The 19,992-nt window shown below is 39.8% G+C and overlaps 2 protein-coding genes across 2 annotated transcripts in view; both read left to right on the forward strand.

Annotated features, from left to right (window-relative positions):
• LOC134062005 (probable polypeptide N-acetylgalactosaminyltransferase 8) overlaps nt 1–7,263 on the forward strand; it is a 48,858-nt gene extending 41,595 nt beyond the window's left edge. Inside the window, exons 8-11 of the mRNA XM_062517878.1 lie at nt 5,837–5,974; nt 6,517–6,612; nt 6,716–6,883; nt 7,017–7,263. Of these exons, the coding sequence (XP_062373862.1) occupies nt 5,837–5,974; nt 6,517–6,612; nt 6,716–6,883; nt 7,017–7,136 (522 nt within the window). The 3' untranslated portion in view covers nt 7,137–7,263. The remainder of the gene's footprint in view (nt 1–5,836; nt 5,975–6,516; nt 6,613–6,715; nt 6,884–7,016) is intronic.
• Nucleotides 7,264–11,823: 4,560 nt separating this feature from the next.
• On the forward strand, nt 11,824–19,335 carry LOC134062142 (probable polypeptide N-acetylgalactosaminyltransferase 8). The gene is made up of 11 exons (XM_062518059.1): nt 11,824–12,032; nt 12,920–13,145; nt 13,262–13,428; nt 13,705–13,888; nt 15,907–16,104; nt 17,224–17,338; nt 17,468–17,653; nt 17,849–17,983; nt 18,494–18,583; nt 18,677–18,844; nt 18,969–19,335. The coding sequence occupies exons 1-11, from the start codon at nt 11,858–11,860 to the stop codon at nt 19,086–19,088; spliced, it is 1,764 nt and encodes a 587-aa protein (XP_062374043.1). The 5' UTR covers nt 11,824–11,857; the 3' UTR covers nt 19,089–19,335.
• The last annotated feature ends 657 nt before the right edge of the window (nt 19,336–19,992 follow it).

Consider the following 19,992-nt stretch of genomic DNA (forward strand, 5'->3'; position numbering starts at 1 on the left):
GCAGACTGTTTAGAATGGGTGGATGAGTGAATGGTTTGAAGAAGATGAATGGATATAAAGTTGGATGGAATTAGGAGGACTTATTTTGATACTGTTGTGCGCAGAGGATACAGGGGAACAGAATATGTAGTCTTCAGAGAGGAGCCTGGGAGAAACTGACAGTTGGTGCCCAGGTGGCTGACCAGCTGGGGTAACATTCTAATTGCTGCCGTGATGTCATAATGAGCAATGTTAAGTCTATGGGGAAATGTTTAATAGTTTTTAATTTACAGTTTAAAAAGTATAAAAGTTACAAAGTTGAAAAATATATTGCACAGGTCTCCTTAGTAAGACCTACGTAGCAAAGTTTGAATCAAGTTTCTACGTTAAACGGTTCAAGCTGAATTGCGAGCGTTAGAAGAAGAAGTGGAATAATAATAAGAAACCTAGGAAGAACAAGATAGTGCATTTTCATGCACTATAATAACTAGAAATGCAATTCCAAGGAATTACCAGTGCATGAAAATGCAAAAAAAGATAGATAATGTAGATATGGTTACTAAGGTGTAGCTAGGGTAAACATGGTGGTTGCGTAGTTTACAGAGAGTTGATAGTGTGCAGGTAGACAGTTTAAAGCTGAAACATTCCAGTTCTAGCTTAACTAATGATTAGTTAAAATGTTGATTAGCTAACTTGGCTAATGATTTCTAGCAGTTGTGTTAAAAATGCTAATTATGCTAGCAATGCTAACTTTACTAACAATGCTAACCAGGTTGATTAGCTAACTTAGTTGATGATTTTTTGCAGTTATGTTAAAAATGCTAGCTATGCTAACAAGGCTAACCATGCTAACTAGATAACTTGCTAGTGAGGACTTTTATTTTGAAACATTTGTTGCTAGGGTATCCATGGTGGCCACTATCAGGAAACAAGAAGTTACTGCAGTATAATCATGTTGGTTGCTATGGAAACGGTCATAAACGCTTAATTTTAATGGTTGCTATGTTGGTTGCTAGGTACATGGAAGTTTCATGTAGTTGACTGGAGGCATAGTTGATGATAACTGACAGTTGGAATGGTTGAACAGTTAAATACTTGAGTAGTTTCAATGGTTAAATGATTTAATAGTGTATTATTGCAGTGAGGACTTTTATTTTGAAACAGTTGTGGACAGAGGAAACAGTTAACAGGATATGTAGTCTTCAGAGAGATTGTATGCTTAAAGCCAGAGAAACTGACAGTTGATAAAGGTGTAATCAATTTAACTGGCTAGTCTTAAGAGAGTCAGAGTGTATCCTTAAACCCTGAGACAGAGTAAATAATTTAAAAGTTGAATGTAGATAGTCTAATTAATGTTGATAGACAGAGAGTTTAATGGATGTTGATAGACAGTTTAATGGGTGGATGAGTGAATGGTCTGAAGAAGATGAATGGATAGAAAGTTGGATGGAATGTGCCTTATATTCTTGTAGAATGGAGACACAGCTCTCTACTGAGAGTAGTGGATACAGATACAGGTGTAATCAATTTAACTGGTTAGTCTGAAGAGAGCCAGCCTGAGATAGAGTAGATTGTTTAAAAGTTGAATGTAGATTGTCTAATTGATGTTGATAGGCAGACTGTTACGAATGGGTGGATGAGTGAATGGTTTGAAGAAGATGAATGGATAGAAAGTTGGATGGAATTAGGAAGACTTATGTTGATACAGGGGAACAGAAAATGTGACGTTCCACGGCAAAACCAGTCGCTTGTCGCAACAGGCGTTTCTGAGAAAAATGGCCATTTATGTCACTTGTGCTAAAATCGTGGATTTTTTTTTGTAAGTGTTTTGAAACAGTGGGAGGTCTACACTGTACGGTCGTGAATACATTTCGCCGAAAAACTGACCTTTTGTAGTCTAAAAACGTGAGTTTGTTGAGGTGAGAAAGTTAGAGGAAGCAGGAAGTTAGGCGTCTCGTTTTTTTGCCCCTCTATTCCAATATTTACGGTAAACGCACTCATTGACAACCACCAAGCCATCCGCGTGCTATGTCGTTGATACAAGTACCGTAAAACGTGTAATAGCGGCGACCTTACAAAGCGTTCGTGAGTGTTGAGCCGACGGTTAACTTCAGAGGCAGATTTCTCCGTTTTTCTATTGGCATGACAGGATGAACTCAACTCCTTTGAATGTTTATATTTCAGTAATATGACGTTCAATTCATTAGATATAGGTATCGTTTTGAAGGTTGATTATGCCCCTTCCTGAAAACGTAATAACTTTGATTTTGAAAATGTGGACATTGTGACTGATTTCGCCGTGGAAGGTCACAAATGTAGTCTCAAGAGAGCCAGTGTAAAGCCTGAGAGAGAGCTGCTGCACCTGGACTGGCCACCTGGCGTAACATTCTAATTGCTGCCGTGATGTCATAATGAGCAATGTTAAGTCTATAGGGAAATTGTTAATAGTTTTTATTTAATAGTTCAAAAAGTATAAAAGTTACAAAGTTGAAAAATACAAAGCACCCACGTCCTAAGTAAGACCTACGTAATAAAGTTTGAATGAAGTTTCTAGGTTGAACGGTTGAAGCTGCATTAAGAGCGTTAGAAGAAGAAAAATAAATAGAAATGCAATTCCAAGGAATTACCAGTGCATGAAAATGCAAAAATAGATAGATAATGTAGATATGGTTACTAAGGTGTAGCTAGGGTAAACATGGTGGTTGCATTGTTTACAGAAGTTGATAGTGTGAAGGTAGACAGTTTAAAGATGAAACATTCCAGTTCTAACTTAACTAATGATTTCTATTCATGTTAAAATGTTGATTAGCTAACTTAGCTAATGATTTTTTAGTAGTTACGCTAAAAATGCTAATTATGCTAGCAATGCTAACTTTACTAACAATGCTAACCAGGTTGATTAGCTAACTTAACCGATGATTTCTAGCAGTAATGTTAAGAATGCTAACTATGCTAACAATGCTAAATGTGCTAACAATGCTAACCAGGTTGATTAGATAACTTAGTTGATGATTTTTTGCAGTTATGCTAAAAAATGCTAACTATGCTAATAATGTTAACTATGCTAACCATGCTAACTAGCTAACTTGCTAGTGAGGACTTTTATTTTGAAACATTTGTTGCTAGGGTATCCATGGTGGCCACTATCAGGAAACAAGAAGTTACTGCAGTATAATCATGTTGGTTGCTATGGAAACAGTCATAAACACTTAATTTTAATGGTTGCTATGTTGGTTGCTAGGTATATGGAGGTTTCATGTAGTTGACTGGAGGCATAGTGGATGATAACTGACAGTTGGAATGGTTGAACAGTTCAATAGTTGAGTAGTTTTAATGGTTAAATGATTTAATAGTGTATTATTGCAGTGAGGACTTTTATTTTGAAACAGTTGTGGACAGAAGAAACAGTTAACAGGATATGTAGTCTTCTAAGAGACTGTATGCTTAAAGACAGAGAAACTGACAGTTGGTGCCCAGGTGGCCGGCCACCTGGCGTAAGATTCTAATTGCTGCCGTGATGTCATAATGAGCAATGTTAAGTCTATGGGGGAAATTGTAATAGTTTCTAACTAATAGTTTAAAAAGTATAAAAGTTACAAAGTTGAAAAATACAAAGCACACATCGCGTAAGTAAGACCTACACGATATAGTTTGAATGGAGTTTCTACGTTAAGCGGTTGAAGCTGAATTGCGTGCGTTAGAAGAAGAATAATAAGAAGTTGCGGAAGAAGACTTGGAAGAACAGTATAGTGCATTTTCATGCACTATAATAATAAGAAGAATAGGAAGAACAGTACAGTGCATTTTCATGCACTGTAATAACTAGAAATGCAATTCCAAGGAATTACCAGTGCATGAAAATGAAAAAATGTATAGATAGATGATGTAGATATGGCTACTAGGGTGTAACCAGGGTAAAGATGGTGATTGTATAGTTTAAAGAGAGTTGATGTGTGAAGGTAGACAGTTTAAAGCTTAAACATTCCAGTTGTAACTTAACTAATGATTTCTAAAAGGTATGTTCAAATGTTAACTATGTTAACAAAGATAACCAGGTTGATTGGTTTACTTAGCTAATGATTTCTAACAGTTATGGTAAAAATGCTAACAATGCTAACTATGTTAACAATGCTAACCAGATTGATCAGCTAACTTAACTAATGATTTCTAACAGAAATGTTCAAAATGCTAACTATGCTAACAATGCTAACTATGCTAACAATGCTAACCAGGTTGATTAGCTAACTTAGCTAATCATTTTTAGCAGTTATGTTAAAAATGTTAACTATGCTAACAATGCTAACTATGCTAACCATGCTAACTAGCTAACTTGCTACTGAGGACTTTTATTTTGAAACATTTGTTAATAGGGTATCCATGGCTGCCACTATCAGGAATAAAGAAGTTACTGTAGTAAAATCATGTTGGTTGCTATGGAAACGGTCATAAACGCTTAATTTTAATGGTTGCTATGTTGGTTGCTAGGTACATGGAGGTCTCATGTAGTTGACTGGAGGCATAGTTGATGATAACTGACAGTGGGAATGGTTGAACAGTTAAATAGATTAGTAGTTTCAATGGTTAAATTATTTAATAGTGTATTATTGCAGTGAGGACTTTTATTTTGAAACAGTTGTGGACAGAGGAAACAGTTTAACAGGTATATGTAGTCTTCACAGAGAATGTATGCTTAAAGCCTGAGAGAGAGTGAGAGCTGCTGCAGCTGGCCTGGCCACCTGGCAGAAGATTCTAATTGCCCTATTATGATGTCATAATCACAATGTTAAGTCTATGTGGAAATTTTAATAGTTTTTAATTTATAGTTTAAAAAGTATAAAAGTTACAAAGTTGAAAAATAAATAGCACGGGTGTCCTAAGCAAGACCTACGTTACAAAGTTTGAATGAAGTTTCTACGTTAAACGGTTGAAGCTGCATTAAATGCGTTAGAAGAAGAAGAATAAGAAGAAGAAGCCTAGGAAGAACAGTACAGTGCATTTTCATGCACTGTAATAAGAAGCCTAGGAAGAACAGTACAGTGCATTTTCATGCACTGTAATAAGAAGAAGCCTTGGAAGAACAGTACAGTGCATTTTCATGCACTGTAATAAGAAGAAAAGGAAGAACAGTACAGTGCATTTTCATGCACTGTAATAATAAGAAGTTGAAGCCTAGGAAGAACAGTACAGTGCATTTTCATGCACTGTAATAAGAAGAATAGGAAGAACAGTACAGTGCATTTTCATGCACTGTAATAATAAGAAGATGAAGTTTAAGAATAGGAAGAACAGTACAGTGCATTTTCATGCACTGTAATAAGAAGAAGAAGAAGACCGAGGAAGAACAGTGCATTTTCATGCACTGTAATTAACACTCCCCCCTATGTCAACACTATTTCTTTGCATCGATGTGGTATTTTAGAGTTGACCAACTCTGGTGACAGACATTGCACCAGGCTGTTTTTGAAAACCCACGTACCAAACCGTGTTATGTTGTATGTGAACAAAGATTATGGAAATAAAACACAACTCTTCCAACTTAAAACTTAATTTGAACAGATATTAGTGCCGAAACCTCAGGAATTCTTCACTTACTGCTGACGAAAAAACGAATGCCCGCCATGTTTTTTGTGCATGCGAGCAACGTGTTTTTGTTGTTATGTCACGGGCTGTGAATAGCTCAGCTGTGTGGACAAGGCTTTTTGTACCAGGAGTGCAAATAGACCCTCCGCATTGAAAATGGAATTGATCAATATAATATACTATGACTTTGATTGATTGATTGATTGGTTGATTGACTGAAATATGTACTTAGTGTTTTGCTGTTCTCTCTAGGCCTATATTTTCTGTCTCACTGTAGAACCATGGCATAGATATTGGTGATGTGTCTGAAAGGAAAAAGCTCAGAGAGAAACTGAAGTGCAAGCCTTTCCAGTGGTACCTCGACAATGTCTACACAAGCTTAAAGCCATTGAAAGCCATTCTCAGTTATGGCAATGTAAGTATTGTATGTAAGCATTATTTTACTTGTCTTCTATTGAAAGGTAGATTTTTCTAATAAATGTGTGCTGCCAAGGAAACAAAAACACTCAGTGGATTTTTTGCAGTGCACTATGTAATTGTATCAAATAACTAGCCTACAGTAGTAGTTATTCATCAAGGTATACATTTTATCACACACATTAAGTCAATAAAGAACACAAAGGAATACATGATTGAAATCCTGATGTTTGCTGGAGGGCTCTGAAGTATCCATAATGTGCATACAGAATGTTATAAATCCATACTGATACAGTGATGCATGCAAGTTATCCCAGCACATGAACATTTGGCTTGCATGAACTCCATAGTAAGTGGCCTAACAACATTTGCTCATAAAAGAAAACCGATATTTTCCATATATACGGTAGCATTTTCATTTTAAGGCAACAGTCTATTCATTGCAATTCAGACAGTTCTGAATTTTTTGTTGGTGGTGGTGGGGGGGAGGGGGGAGGGGTAGGCTGTTGTGAAGGTGTCACCACCTGTCTCTGATGCCAGTTGCAGAATGACGTGAACAAAGACACATGTGTGGATCAAGGCCCTGTTCTAGGACACACTCCCATTTTATACCAATGTCATTCTGACAACTCTCAGGTAGGCCTACTGTATGTGCACATCAGCATATTTCTTTAACATGCTAGTACAAATGCAATGAAGAAAGGCCTACAAACACCATCTCACATATATCTTGTCGCAGGGTTGCTACTATCACTCAAGTGGCAAGATATTCATTGGAGAAATCCAGTCCAACTCGGACGAAACCAACAACTGTCTAGTGGATCCAGGTTCAGGAGTATTGCCACAACTACATGAATGCAAGAAGGCCAAAGAAACAGGCCTTTATGTGCACTGGGACTTCAAACAGGTGAGGCACTCAATAAACCTGAACATGATTGATTTCTTAGTTACTGTAATAGTTTTTGAATGGAAAACCTGAGACATCCACAAACAAGATGCAACATATATTTGATTTTGGATATGTTTTCTTTACCATGCAGGGTTCTGCCATACAGAACAGAGAGACAAAGAGATGTTTGGAGGTAAAGGGCAGTGAACTTGTCATGAAGGAATGCAGTGGTCAGCATTGGAGGATTACACACGTGGTCAAAGAATTTTGAATTCTTGTAGAGCATATTTCAACATATTTAGACAACTGCTGTCCTGTACCCCCGTTATAAAGACTGATTTTGCAGAGTGACTGTAAACAAACTGAATTCACTAACACAATTCATAATCTCATAATCTCAAGACAAGAGCATAGGTGATATGCCAGGTTTTAATTGTACCACAAATGCAAAACATTTATTTATATTGCATAATTGTAAAAAGTAACAATTCTCTGTGTACATTGCATAATTTAAATTAACTGTAATGTAATATATTCAGATGTCTGTCTCCTCATTGGCAAAGATCCTGTAGAGGTGCATTCTGCATTGAAAGAGCTTCTGACAGAGGATCATTTCAGATCGTCATGGTTAAAATACATTTGTAACCTTTTGAATTAGGGACAGCACAATGAGGACAATTGTTTTCATTATTTTCTTTCGCTACTATAGATGAGTTGTTGAAGTTTCTAGAGTTCTAAGACTAAAGTTGTCAGTCACAATCTCCTCCAGCATGAAGCTGTTAAGAGGAAGAAAACGTGGGTGGCGTTCCTTTTACCCGGTTTCACAAATGCAAAGCCTGTGCAGCTGATATGCAACAACGGTGTCGCTCTTTGAAAAGGCTATCAGATGGCACTAGCCTACGAGACAGAGTGGCACCTTCAAGGTGGACTATCCGCTCCAAACGGCGTCACAAAAGTGCAGCATTGAAGTGCTGGCAGAGGGCTACGACCCAGAGTAGGCTAGCTATGCTAGATCCTATATTGTGTTCTTGCGTTCTTTGTATGAACTGGTATTTATATAAAGAACATTGTTAATGTCACGCAGTAGAGACAGAAAAAATATGCACATTACAGATAAATACAGTACAAAACTTGTTTCTATCAAAAAGTGCTTCATTTACTGTACAGTCAGTCAAAAACCCTTACAAAGCCCATAAAATAGAAGAACTACAGTAGAGACGGGGATAAAATGCTTTTCATTAACAAAAAAACATGTAAACATGTGTAAACACAAAACACAAAATAACCAGCAACCATTTATCTGTCATTACAGAACACACACAGAAGTATGATTTCCACCAACGACATTCAAATAACCACATTATATTTCCGTGTTCATAAAACAGCACCTGTTATCAGGAAGTAGTAATTTTCTTTTCATCTGCATTTGGTGCTATCGCTATAGTTTCAAAAAGGTGCTCGTCATTTATTACGGAAGAATGGGACATGGGTGGCTAAAGGGAACTGTTATTTGAGGTTAATTGTATGGCTGGTGCCATGGGGAGAGATGAGGATATTGTGGGGGACTGATGGGGAGGGGTCATATTGAGTCTGTCATGATGGTCAAGCACAGAGGGCCCCAATAGGTGCAATCCAGGTGTCACTATTTGCAGTGCTGTAGGCAAGGCCCAATGTGATGGTAGTTTGGGTAAGTACAATATGTGGTATAGCGAGGCAAGTTGAGGATTGTGGTGGTGTGTGTGTGTGGGGGGGGGGGGGGGGGGGGGGTGCAGTAAGCTTCTCCAGACGCCTTCAAATCAATAAGATGTAATAGGGTCTGAGAATGGAGAGAAGGTGAGGTCCCCGGATGTCAATGAATTTGCTTATCTGTGTGCCACAGTGTCCTTATGTGTGTGTTTGTGTGGGAGTGTGTTTGCACAGGCAGGCAAGTGCACGACCCCCGACCCCTGAACAGGACGGGGAATAGGAGCGGAGGGAAGCAGACTATGTGTGTGTGTGTGACCAGACGACTCCTGCTTGTGTGTGTATGTGTGTGTGCGTGTGCCTCCAGAGACTTCTGTTCAGTCCACGCTGACCCAAATTACAAAAAGCTAAAACACGATGCCCAGTGCTGACATATAGTGTTACTGTTCGGTACGGTTGCGTTCACACTATCAAAAACAATCGGACCAAAGGAACCCGGGTCCGGTCCAGAGGACCTAGTGTGAAAGCGCCCTAGGTGTCACTATTTGCATTGCTGTAGGCAAGGCCCAATGTGATGGTAGTTTGGGTAAGTACAATATGAGGTAGAAGCGAGGATGAGCCAAAGTTTGATTCAGGGATGCCAAAGGGGTGAGATACATTTTCCATTGCTGTGGGGGGGTCAAATTGGGTCTGTGATAAATTACATGAAAATAAACTAGAAAAGCACTCAGAGAGCGCAGACCTCCGCCTGCATTGTTCTTCCTACATTTGAACCTAAACTATACAGATCGCCATTACGTGGCCATACCATGCCATTACACCACTAAGCTAAATACATAAACGCCCCCGGAATCCTGACGGAATTACGGATCACTCCCAAAATGTAATCGTTTCTTCCTTGGGTCATGTCCGAGTCCGACCATTACATCGAAATCCATCTATTGCTTTTTGAGTTATCCTGTTAACAGACAGACAGACAGCTAGACAGACAAACAATCGCCAGTCCCTGATGAAAACATATACCTCCTTGGCGGAGGTAAAAAATATGTATTCATTTTGGAGGGGGGTGTCTAATTGTGTCTATAATGATAGTTTGATAAAGGCTTAAAGGTCAATGATGTTGCTTGTTTATTACATCATAACGTGTCGCATCACAATCACTCAGATCAGGAACATTTCTACTAGATGACACAAGATGGAGCCATCACACTTCAAAGCAAACCACGATCAAAATACATCTACTTACGTGTGAACAAAAGTGCATGGAAGAGACATTCCATTGTTCCAGTATAGTACTCTGCATCTTGCGATAGGTGAGAGAATTACTGTGAGTAGATGAGGGATAACATCTACACCCATGTTTAAATAATAGATGTTTAAGAACATCCATGCACAGCTCAGATTAGAGTAGAGGTCAATTCATTATTATTCTATGTTATCTTTGATGATATAAACCAAAGGTGTGTTTATCAAAAACAATGATCCGCACTCAGTGGTTCAGTGGTCAAATCAGAGAATGGGTGGAAGACTTAATCCTTTAATTACGTTACAAAGGTGCGTAGATCCCTTTAAGTTGTCCTCACTCAATGTTACAATTCTGCTTTAGGCAGATGGTATGAAGGTTTGGTTGAATTATTTATCTAATTAATTTCCTAAGAATCATTGCAAAGTTACAAGAGATGACAGAATTACAGTAAGAAAGTGGGAGCTGAGGTGTGCAATATAATATATCCATAACTTTTTGAGTTATCGTGCGAACAGACAAACAGACAGACAGACAGACAGACGAACAAACAAACAAACTCAGATGAAAACATATAAACAATGTCCGAGCACAAATGCGGTTTCCCCTCATAATTTTGTGATAATGATGGTAAATTTGCAATGGCAAAATGAATGTAAATTTGTTTTATCACTTTGTAAATTTGCACTTGCAAATTTGTTTTCCACTTCTCAGCCACCGTAAAAACTTTTACCCTTTTTAGACTTTTTAACCAAGACATTTTCTCCCATAACTTGGCAAACAATAAACATTGTAACATTGTCAGTCGATTAATCAAGTATTTCAGAATAAAAGTAAGACTTTGTCCAAAGAAGTAGCCTAATTAGAATAGGCCTTGGCTAGGTTAAATTATAAGTCAAACTCCGTGTTACAGTCCATCGACAAAATTATTGTAGCCTAACTAAAGGCATTTACTATAACCAGTATTGAAAGGGGGTATAGATAAAAGATGACACAGAGTTAATCAAGTCAATTTAATTACTCAAGTAAACTATCCATGTTTTTTTCACAGGTTATTTTTTTATTCATACTACATGGACTGTACAGTATATGCATGTACTGTAGACTAAAAGACCGGAGCTGCGTTTAAATATTAGTATAGCTTAGCCTACTCTGGCATGCAGAGCCATGGAAAATATTGGCCCACTGCCAAAGTTACAGTACCTGCCGCCCCTATAGATTAATGGATCATGAGTTAGTTCACTCTTTTCAATGACCCCAAAAGAGTCTCATTGTTACATATTGGTAAAGTCATGACTGTTTACCATTCTTTTAAGTATGCAGTTGCATAGTACTTTTCCACAGAATTTTAGTTAAGATAATTTTACTACAGTGGGAAGTAAAGAATTATGAAATCTGAATATACCTGTTGCATCAATGTGTCTTTGAGGGCTTTTTGTGTTATGTCTGAAGACAAGGTGTTTTATTTTAAGCAAGATCGCATGGAGAGTTTTAAGGGTTGAATGTGATGGATTCCTGTTAAGAGCTTTGGGAGATGGAGCATACCCACTTTTGTAGCCTCACCTAAGAAATAGCACAGCAACAGGATTCTGCATCCTGCATCCTGCATCCTGGCATCCTGCAGCATTATTTTTCATTGTGTGTGGGTATGTGTACAGTATGTGTGTGTGTGTGTGTGTGTTTCAGAAATGTTTAAACTGAAAGATTAAACTGTGTTGTCATTACTGTAACGAAATGCAGGTTTAATGCATGTTGATCCATTTTAGCAAAACCTGTTTTACCACAGTTAACCATGCTGAAGGTTGTCCCTTTAACAGTCAATGATGATGGATGTTGACTAGTAGACCTATAGAATTTATTCCAGGTAACAATTGTCAACTTCAGTTGGTGATTACATTGGCTAGTGATGGGGAGGAGTTAGGACCTTTGGTCTGAGTAAGATCTTATCCGTCACTGTTTTCCATTCTCTACTGGAGAGGGAATCTGGTGCATGTCCTGTGTGCACAACACTGGGCAGAGGGATGGCGAGGGCGAGGGTGAGGTGTGTTCGAGGGCTTGTGCCTTGCATGGTCGTAGCTGCCACATTGCTGTATCTGACTTGGGTAAATTTGAAAATCCTCTCCAAGAGAGAGAGCATGGTGGAGGAGCATAGGAATGATCGCCATAAAGCAAATTACTCCATGCAGGGCACTGGTATCCTAGAGAGACTAGAGAGAATGGAGGCCCAGATCAACAAATTAGGTAAGAAGACATTCTGCTTATACTTGTCCATTGGCCGCAAATCATCTTTCCAGCTCGCATGAGATGTTGCAGTCTACCGCTTGGTGCCTGTTAGCAAAGATCCTTAATTACTGACAAGATAGAGCAACATAATGCATCTCTATGGAATAAAAATTCGAACAGTTCCTGTCTGCTTAAAGAGGCGTGTCGCAAAGACGTCATAGTGGGATATCGATCTCTGTCAGATTGGCAAGCAGTTCAGTTAGAATGTTAACAGGTCTGCTTAAAGGGGGATTTAGCCCCCCTCCCCTTTGCGAAGACAGAACGCGGAAATGATCGAACGTTTGCGCCTCTCGCTCCGCTTTAACCCTCTCTGCTGCTAGGTTACAGAAGGTGCTACACTGATTTGTGCCACAGTGTTGTTGATAACCCTCTGAATTGCTCCATGAGGCCATTATATGAAAATTCATTGTTTGTTTAAGCAAACCTGGCCATCGGAATCAGCTTTATTAGCCAGGTTTGCGTAGAGCAATTTGACTCCGGTTAATCTCGCCGGTATTACTAGACTTATGCAAAAGTCTAAAAATGAATGTAACATTTGACACACCCTTTTAAACTTTGAGCGGTCTTGTGTGCAAACTCAAACATTTACATTCACAAGTGTTTGTAGAGCACACATTTGTATGCAACAGATATTTCTGTGTGCACATGATTACAAGATAATACTAGGCCTTCTGGTATGTGTGGGATTTCTGTGTACAGTAGTAAATGTATTTGACATGATTTAAAAATGGAAAATAAAGTTACTTTCGTCTTATGTTTATGGTAAGCAGACACTTCCATAAACTTGTTTTTGCTAAGGGTTGACCAAAGAGTGTAGTATAAAATGATGACTGGTGTGATCTCAGTCAGCTCCCATAACAGACACGAGGAGAAACGGGTGGATGACGTGAAGAAGGAGAAGATGGTCGAAAAACTGTACCCAAACTCACTTCTTTTCAAAAACTGGGATGCTGCTCTGACCGAAGACGAACAGATGGAAGCCGAGGAGTTGTTTCAGAGATACGGCTACAATACCTTTCTGAGCAACCGTTTGCCATTGGACAGGGACCTACCTGAGACACGACATTATAGGTCAGTTGTGAGCAGTACAAGGATTCAGCTATTTGTCATGTAGTCATGCACCAACAGTCATGCACTAACATCTGTAAGAACTCAGTGAGACACAGCTGTTTTCGACTGTGTTGCAGGTGTTTGGAGCGGGAATACCCAAAAGATCTGCCCACCATTAGTGTTGTGCTAATCTACCTTGATGAGGCCCTGTCCATAATCAAGAGGGCCATCACCAGCATCATCAACAGGACCCCTGCTCACCTCCTCAGAGACATCATCCTGGTGGATGACCACAGCTCCAACGGTTGGTTTCTCAAGCTGTCTCTCATTTGTCTTGACACCAGGCAAACAACTGTCATGTGAAACACAAATAAGATCTGGGTCAGTGTTTACCGTGTGTGCAGTGTACACAAGCTCTGTTTTCATTTGAGGTACTGTACCACCTCCTACCAACCAATGAAGCAATGATGAGGCAGATCACTGAAAAGTGCAATACAGTATTGTTGTGTTATTGATGATTCTGTACGATTAATGTAGTTTGTGTGAGTATGTGTAACTGTAAAATCATATATCTTGACAGGTGACCTGAAGGAGCCATTAAATGCCTTTGTGAGCCTCATTCACGAGACAAGGCCTGGCTTGGTGAAACTGGTCAGGCACTCTAGTCAGCTGGGCCTAAGTCAGACAAGAATTTCGGGGTGGAAGGTTGCCAGTGGTGATGTGGTTGCCATTTTGGATGCCCATATTGAGGTCAACAAGGGCTGGTAGGTTAACCAGAGGCACTTTTAATTTCGTAAACATAGGCAAGCTTTTGTAAACAGGTTTCTGTTGGCCTTGAGTCATTGACAAACGTTTGTGAACGAACATACAGTACAATGGAATTAGACAAAGTGTTACTCAAAGTGCCATCAAATTCATGCACACCTTCATACAGTACATGCTAACAGACTCACCCACACCCCCAATCTCAGGGACACACACATGCACAGGCTCACAGAGAGACTCAGACAACTCGAACTTGGAGACAGGATCACAGACATACAGTATTCAGACAGGGTGAACTCGGCTCTATCATCCGCCGATAAGGGCCGATGTGGGTCCGCAGGTGTGACCGACCCTAGCAGAGGCGGGTCCGGCTCGGGCAAATGTGGGGCTGCGTGCATGACTGCTTTGGGTGACTGGGCTGCAGGCTTGGCATCAGGCGACTGGGCTGCGGGCACAGGAGTAGACTCATGGGAAAGCTGGACCTCCTGGGTACAGGCTCTGGGTTGCTGTGCTGCTGAGAGACATGTGTCTCTTATGACAACACTTCCAACTGAGTGCTGTCTTGGTACCAGACTTGGGGACTCAAGATTCAGAGTCAGGTGACCCAATACAAGACTGGCTGTTTGGAGTCAGTTGTGAGGGCAGCCGACATGGAGTCACAAGACTGGGCAGCCACAGTCTTGACTCCTGACTGGTATATTTACCTGTGCCATTTTCCGAATCTGAGACACTGCCTCCTGTTTTTTTCACCACCGCAAGGCCAGCCCGGCAACAATTGGTGTCAGAAGTAACTGGAGCCTCAGTAGGAGACAGTGTTGAAGATGCCACCTAAACCCAGGCAAGCCCAGGATGACGCCCATCCCCAGCAGGAGGATGAGCAGGTGGACACCAGCACAAAGCCAGATGGAGGTGAAGCCTCAGCAAACACAAGCATATCTGAGGGATCAGTGTTGCAGCTGACGAGTCTGATGAAGACGCTGTTACAGACACAAGGGGTAAGAAATGGCAGACGGGAGAAAATGGTACAGTCCCAGGAATGCCTAGGGAAGGTGAAGTACATCTCTACAATCGATCTATCCTGTGGCTATTGGAAAGTGCCCCTGAGGAAGCGAGCAAAGGAGATCACAGCTTTACGGATCCCTTTTGGCCTCTTCCACTTTCGGGTAATGGTGGTCGGCCTGTAGAGGGCGCCAGCCAGTTTCTAGAGGCTTCTGAACGGCATACTGGCGGGGAAGCAATTTGCCTATTAATCCGAAAAATTGTGCTATGGGGCAGAAAGACGTCCGCTACCTGGATTGATTTGATTTGCAATGGTGTGATCCAGCCACAAGTGGACAAAGTGGATGTCCCTCACAGCTGCACATCTCTTTACTACAAAAAAAGGTGAGATCCTTTTTGAGGTTGGTGGGATGGTTTTGGACGTTTATCCCTAACTTCTCCGAGAGATCCTCCACCCTTTCAGACCTCACCAGAGCTGCTTCGCCAAACAGGGTGATCTGGACGGTGTGAGTCGGCTTTCAAGAGTGCAGTCTGCGGTGACTCTTGCTGAGCCCAGACGATGGATTTATGATGTTTTACACAATAAATGTTTTGACATGTTTATGAATATTTTTTCACTATAAATTGCACAGATTGCACCTTCAGACAAAGACATTTACTCATAACTAAACCCATATACCATTGTAAGTGTGATGATGCCCATTTCCGGGTTCATGTAATGGCTTATGTTGAGCGTTATGGACATTCTTCTAACCATTTCATAATCAGTTCACTGCATTCTTGGTCCATTCACTATAAGTACCAGGCCTATTCTGTTGTGTTCTGTAGTGGCATCTGTAGACCCTTTCAACAAGAAAAACAAAAACAGTGCTTGAAAGTTCTAATTTGTTCTCAACTACTTACACAGAATTAAGATAACATATGGAATGTTTAAATGAAAACCTTGTGGGAACAACTACTGTATGAACACTGATAATGGAACTCTCTTGAAAAGGTCTATATTTCCCTGTGTGCTTAGGGCAGAGCCACTCCTGGCGCGTATCAAGGAAGACCGCACTGTGGTGCTATCACCTGTGTTTGATAAAGTGAGCTGCTATGATCTGAAGTTGGAAAACTACATTCCCTCAGCCCAAGGCTTTGACTGGGCTATGTGGTGCAAGTACGAGGCATTCTCCCCACAGTGGTATGCCAGAAACGATGAAACACTTCCTGGAAAGTGAGTTCATGTTTGTTTTATGGACCATTTACATCCAGTGTGCTCCTTACAATGACCCAGAATATCCAGTGTGCTCCCAACAATAACCCGGAATACAGACAGTAATACAATAGTGGCACTTACATCAAGGGTTCCAAACAAAAATCCATAAATAGAATATTCATAAATTGTGCAGATTATTCCATGTTTCATGTTATCATTATATATCAGAACCCCTACACATATCAGCAAGAAACTTCAGATAGTTACCTTTCATTTGAGACCATAATGCATATGTTTCTACACTAAGGTTATTTTATTGTCAGTATGCATTTTGGCGTGCTCTCTCAGGGGAGGGGCGGGACTGTCAAGTTCTATAGGCATCGTTCAAATCATGACTCCGTACGCTTGGATAATCCTTCAACCAATCAGACCAACAATCTGGTGCATTTTATGGATAAGTTTGTTTGTGATTGGAGCCAAATGTTCTGGCAGGGAACAGATAGATATGCAGGTTTCCAGCCTGAGCTGCCTAGTGAAATCCAAATTTGCCAGTAGGTCAGGCAGGGTTTACCCAGCCTAGTAAATTACTCATACAGTATTTTCCTCTATATGAATCTACGTTTACACAGCTTCACAAGACTTGGTGCTATAGGGCTCAGTTGTGTTTCTCAAGTGACTTGAGGGCTGATCTGAGGGCTGAAGTGTGGTCAGTTCAAATATGTTTGTAACCCGGTAGAAAGAAAAAGCAATTTTCTAACCGCTGTAACCTGTTGCCAGTATACTTCAAACAATTATTCCGTTACCTACAGGGGCTCAGCTTTCTAAAGAGGTCAAGCATCTCATGGTACAGTAGACCAGAATAGGTGGGAATAGTGCCCTCCGCACAGTGCAATGTCTGGGGGGAAGCCTAGAAATGGCATGAACCACTTTAAGTTAAGGATTTACCAGGACCAAATCATCTATTCAGTAAGAAGCTGAATAATGAACTAATATATATATTACTATAATGACTATTAAGCACCAATTCATAGTATACACATGTTACTTATGTATTAATGGCTAACATGTGTCACCTAAAATAAAGTGTTATGGTATGTTATGAAATGGTGTTCCATAACTTCCTAAATGTGTTGACAGGAGTCCATCCATTATGGGGATACTGGTGGCAGATCGTGTTTTCTTTGGGGAGATTGGAGCTCTGGATCCTGGCATGACAATTTATGGTGGAGAAAATGTTGAATTCGGAATTAGAGTAAGTTTCAGCAGGTGCCAAATTAAAAAAGGAAAAAAATAAAGATTTTCTGTGACAACAAAGACAAAGTACTGTGGGAATGCTGAGGAGTGGGCCCTGAACTCATCTCATGGGAATGACTGATTTCAGGTTTGGCTGTGTGGTGGTAGCATTGAGGTGATTCCCTGTTCCAAGATTGCTCACCTGGAGAGAGCGCGTAAACCTTACATGCCAGAGCTGAAATACGTGTTGCAGAGAAACGCTCTCCGGTTGGCTGAAGTGTGGCTGGACGACTACAAGTACAATGTCAACATTGCCTGGAGGCTCCCTCTACAGGTGAAACAACACAGTCTGGAAAAATAATATGATGTGAATGACCAAATACTGTTAATTTGATAAACAAATACAACATTTTATATTTTGAAATGTAACATTTAATTGATTGATTGATCGATTGATCAATTGATTGAAAGAAAAATATACTGTACTTAGTGTTTTGCTGCTCTCTGTATATTTTCTGTCTCACTGTAGAATCATGGCATAGATATTGGTGATGTGTCTGAAAGAAAAAAGCTGAGGGAGAAACTGAAGTGCAAGCCGTTCCAGTGGTACCTCGACAATGTCTATACCAACTTAAAGCCATTCAACATTCTCAGCTATGGCAACGTAAGTATTGTATGTAAGCATTATGTTACAGAGGTTCAGGGACTTTGCGCTACATTTAGATTGTATAATAATCTATACCAGTGGTTCTCAAACTATGGTACGGGTACCACTGGTGGTACGCGGACTCTCTGTTGTGGTACTCTGGGAGTCTCCAAGATGTTTTATTTCAGAAGACAAAATAATCACTTCAAATTATAGGAAATTATATACAGTATGAATGATGAAAAATCGTTACATTTAAACTAGTTTTTATCTTTCTTGAAAAGCAAACAATGCAACCCCAATGCAAAACAACAATGTAAAATATATTTAAATTGGTATTGGTACTGTATTTTAATGCCGGTCATAATGGTGGTACTTGGACAGTAATTGTTCTCTGAGGTGGTACTCATTTAAAAAAGTTTGAAAACCACTGATCTATACAACCATACACAGTTAAGAGTTTATTTTTAAAAGAGAGACTACTGGAAATGCTATTGTGAAGGTGTCACCACCTTTCTCTGATGTCAGTTGCAGAATGACATGAACACAGGTGTCTGTGTGGATCAAGGCCCTGTTGACACCCCCATCTTATACCATTGTCATTCTTATACCTCTCAGGTATGTGCTTGATCAATATATTTTGTTAATAAGCTAATATAGATACAATGAAGAGACGCTTACAAACACCATCACACATATATCTTGTTGCAGGCTTGCTACTATCACTCAAGTGGCAAGATATTCATTGGAGACATCCAGTCCAACTCACCCGAAACCAACCGCTGTCTAGGGGATCCAGGCTCAGGAGTATTGCCACAACTACATGAATGCAAGAAGGCCAAAGAAACAGGCCTTTATGTGCACTGGGACTTCAAACAGGTGAGGCACTCAATAAACCTGAACATGATTGATTTCTTAGTAACTGTAATAGTTTCTGAATGGAATACCTGAGACATCCATGAAGAAGTTGCAACGTGTTTTTGGATATGTTTTCTTCATGCAGGGGTCTGCCATACAGAACAGAGACACAAAGAGATGTTTGGAGGTAGAGGACAGTGAACTTGTCATGCAGGAATGCAGTGGTCAGCACTGGAGGATGCTGAATGTGGTCAAAGAATTCTAAATTCCTGCAGAGCATATTTCAAGATATTAAGACAACTGCTGTCCTGTACCCCCATTACAAAGACTGATTTTGCAGAGTGACTGAAACAAACAGAAAACACAAATGCAATTCATAATCTCATAATCTCTTGACAAGACAAGGGCACAGGAGATACAGTATGCCAGGTTTGAATTGTGCTACAAATGCAAAACACATAGAAATGGAAATGATGCTTAAGTAATTTTATTTATATTACATTATTGGAAAAATGTACTCAATTGTCTGTGTACATTACATAATTTAAATTAACTGTAGTGTGTATGTGTATGTGTATGTGTATGTGTATGTGTATGTGTATATGATATGTGTGTGTGTGTGTGTGTGTGTGTGTGTGAATGTGGTCAGGAAATGACAGATGATCTTTAACAAGGGTGGCACTAGTGGGGCACTCATGAATTCAAGGGTGGCATGTGGAAAAACATACAGAGAGAAACGAGCTGAAGATGTTAAATTAGCACAAATACATCAGTAAACATGCGCCAAATACCATAAACTGAAGAACAAAGAAGGATAGTGACCATACTCTCTCATCAAATTAAATAAATAAAATAAAATAAAATACAAACAAACAACCATATCAAAGTTATATCTAAATTGTCTAGTGTGGGTATTCGATTCTATTCTATTCTGTTAAATGACAATATGAAGAAAAAAATACTGTAATGGCTGGTTGTGACCATGTGGCGGCGCTCTATTGAGTATTGACAATGATATGCATGTAAGGAGAAAAAGCATGAATCAAAGTTGTCTAATTGTATCCAAAAGGTTGTCTCCTCTAGGGTATAGAGGAACAATACAATTGCATGCTTAAACTTGTCTGAGACATGCCGAACTACAGGGCCTTCAGCATTCTCCTTCAAGCACT

Source organism: Sardina pilchardus, chromosome 17 (genome assembly GCF_963854185.1).
Source record: "Sardina pilchardus chromosome 17, fSarPil1.1, whole genome shotgun sequence".
NCBI lineage: Eukaryota > Metazoa > Chordata > Actinopteri > Clupeiformes > Clupeidae > Sardina > Sardina pilchardus.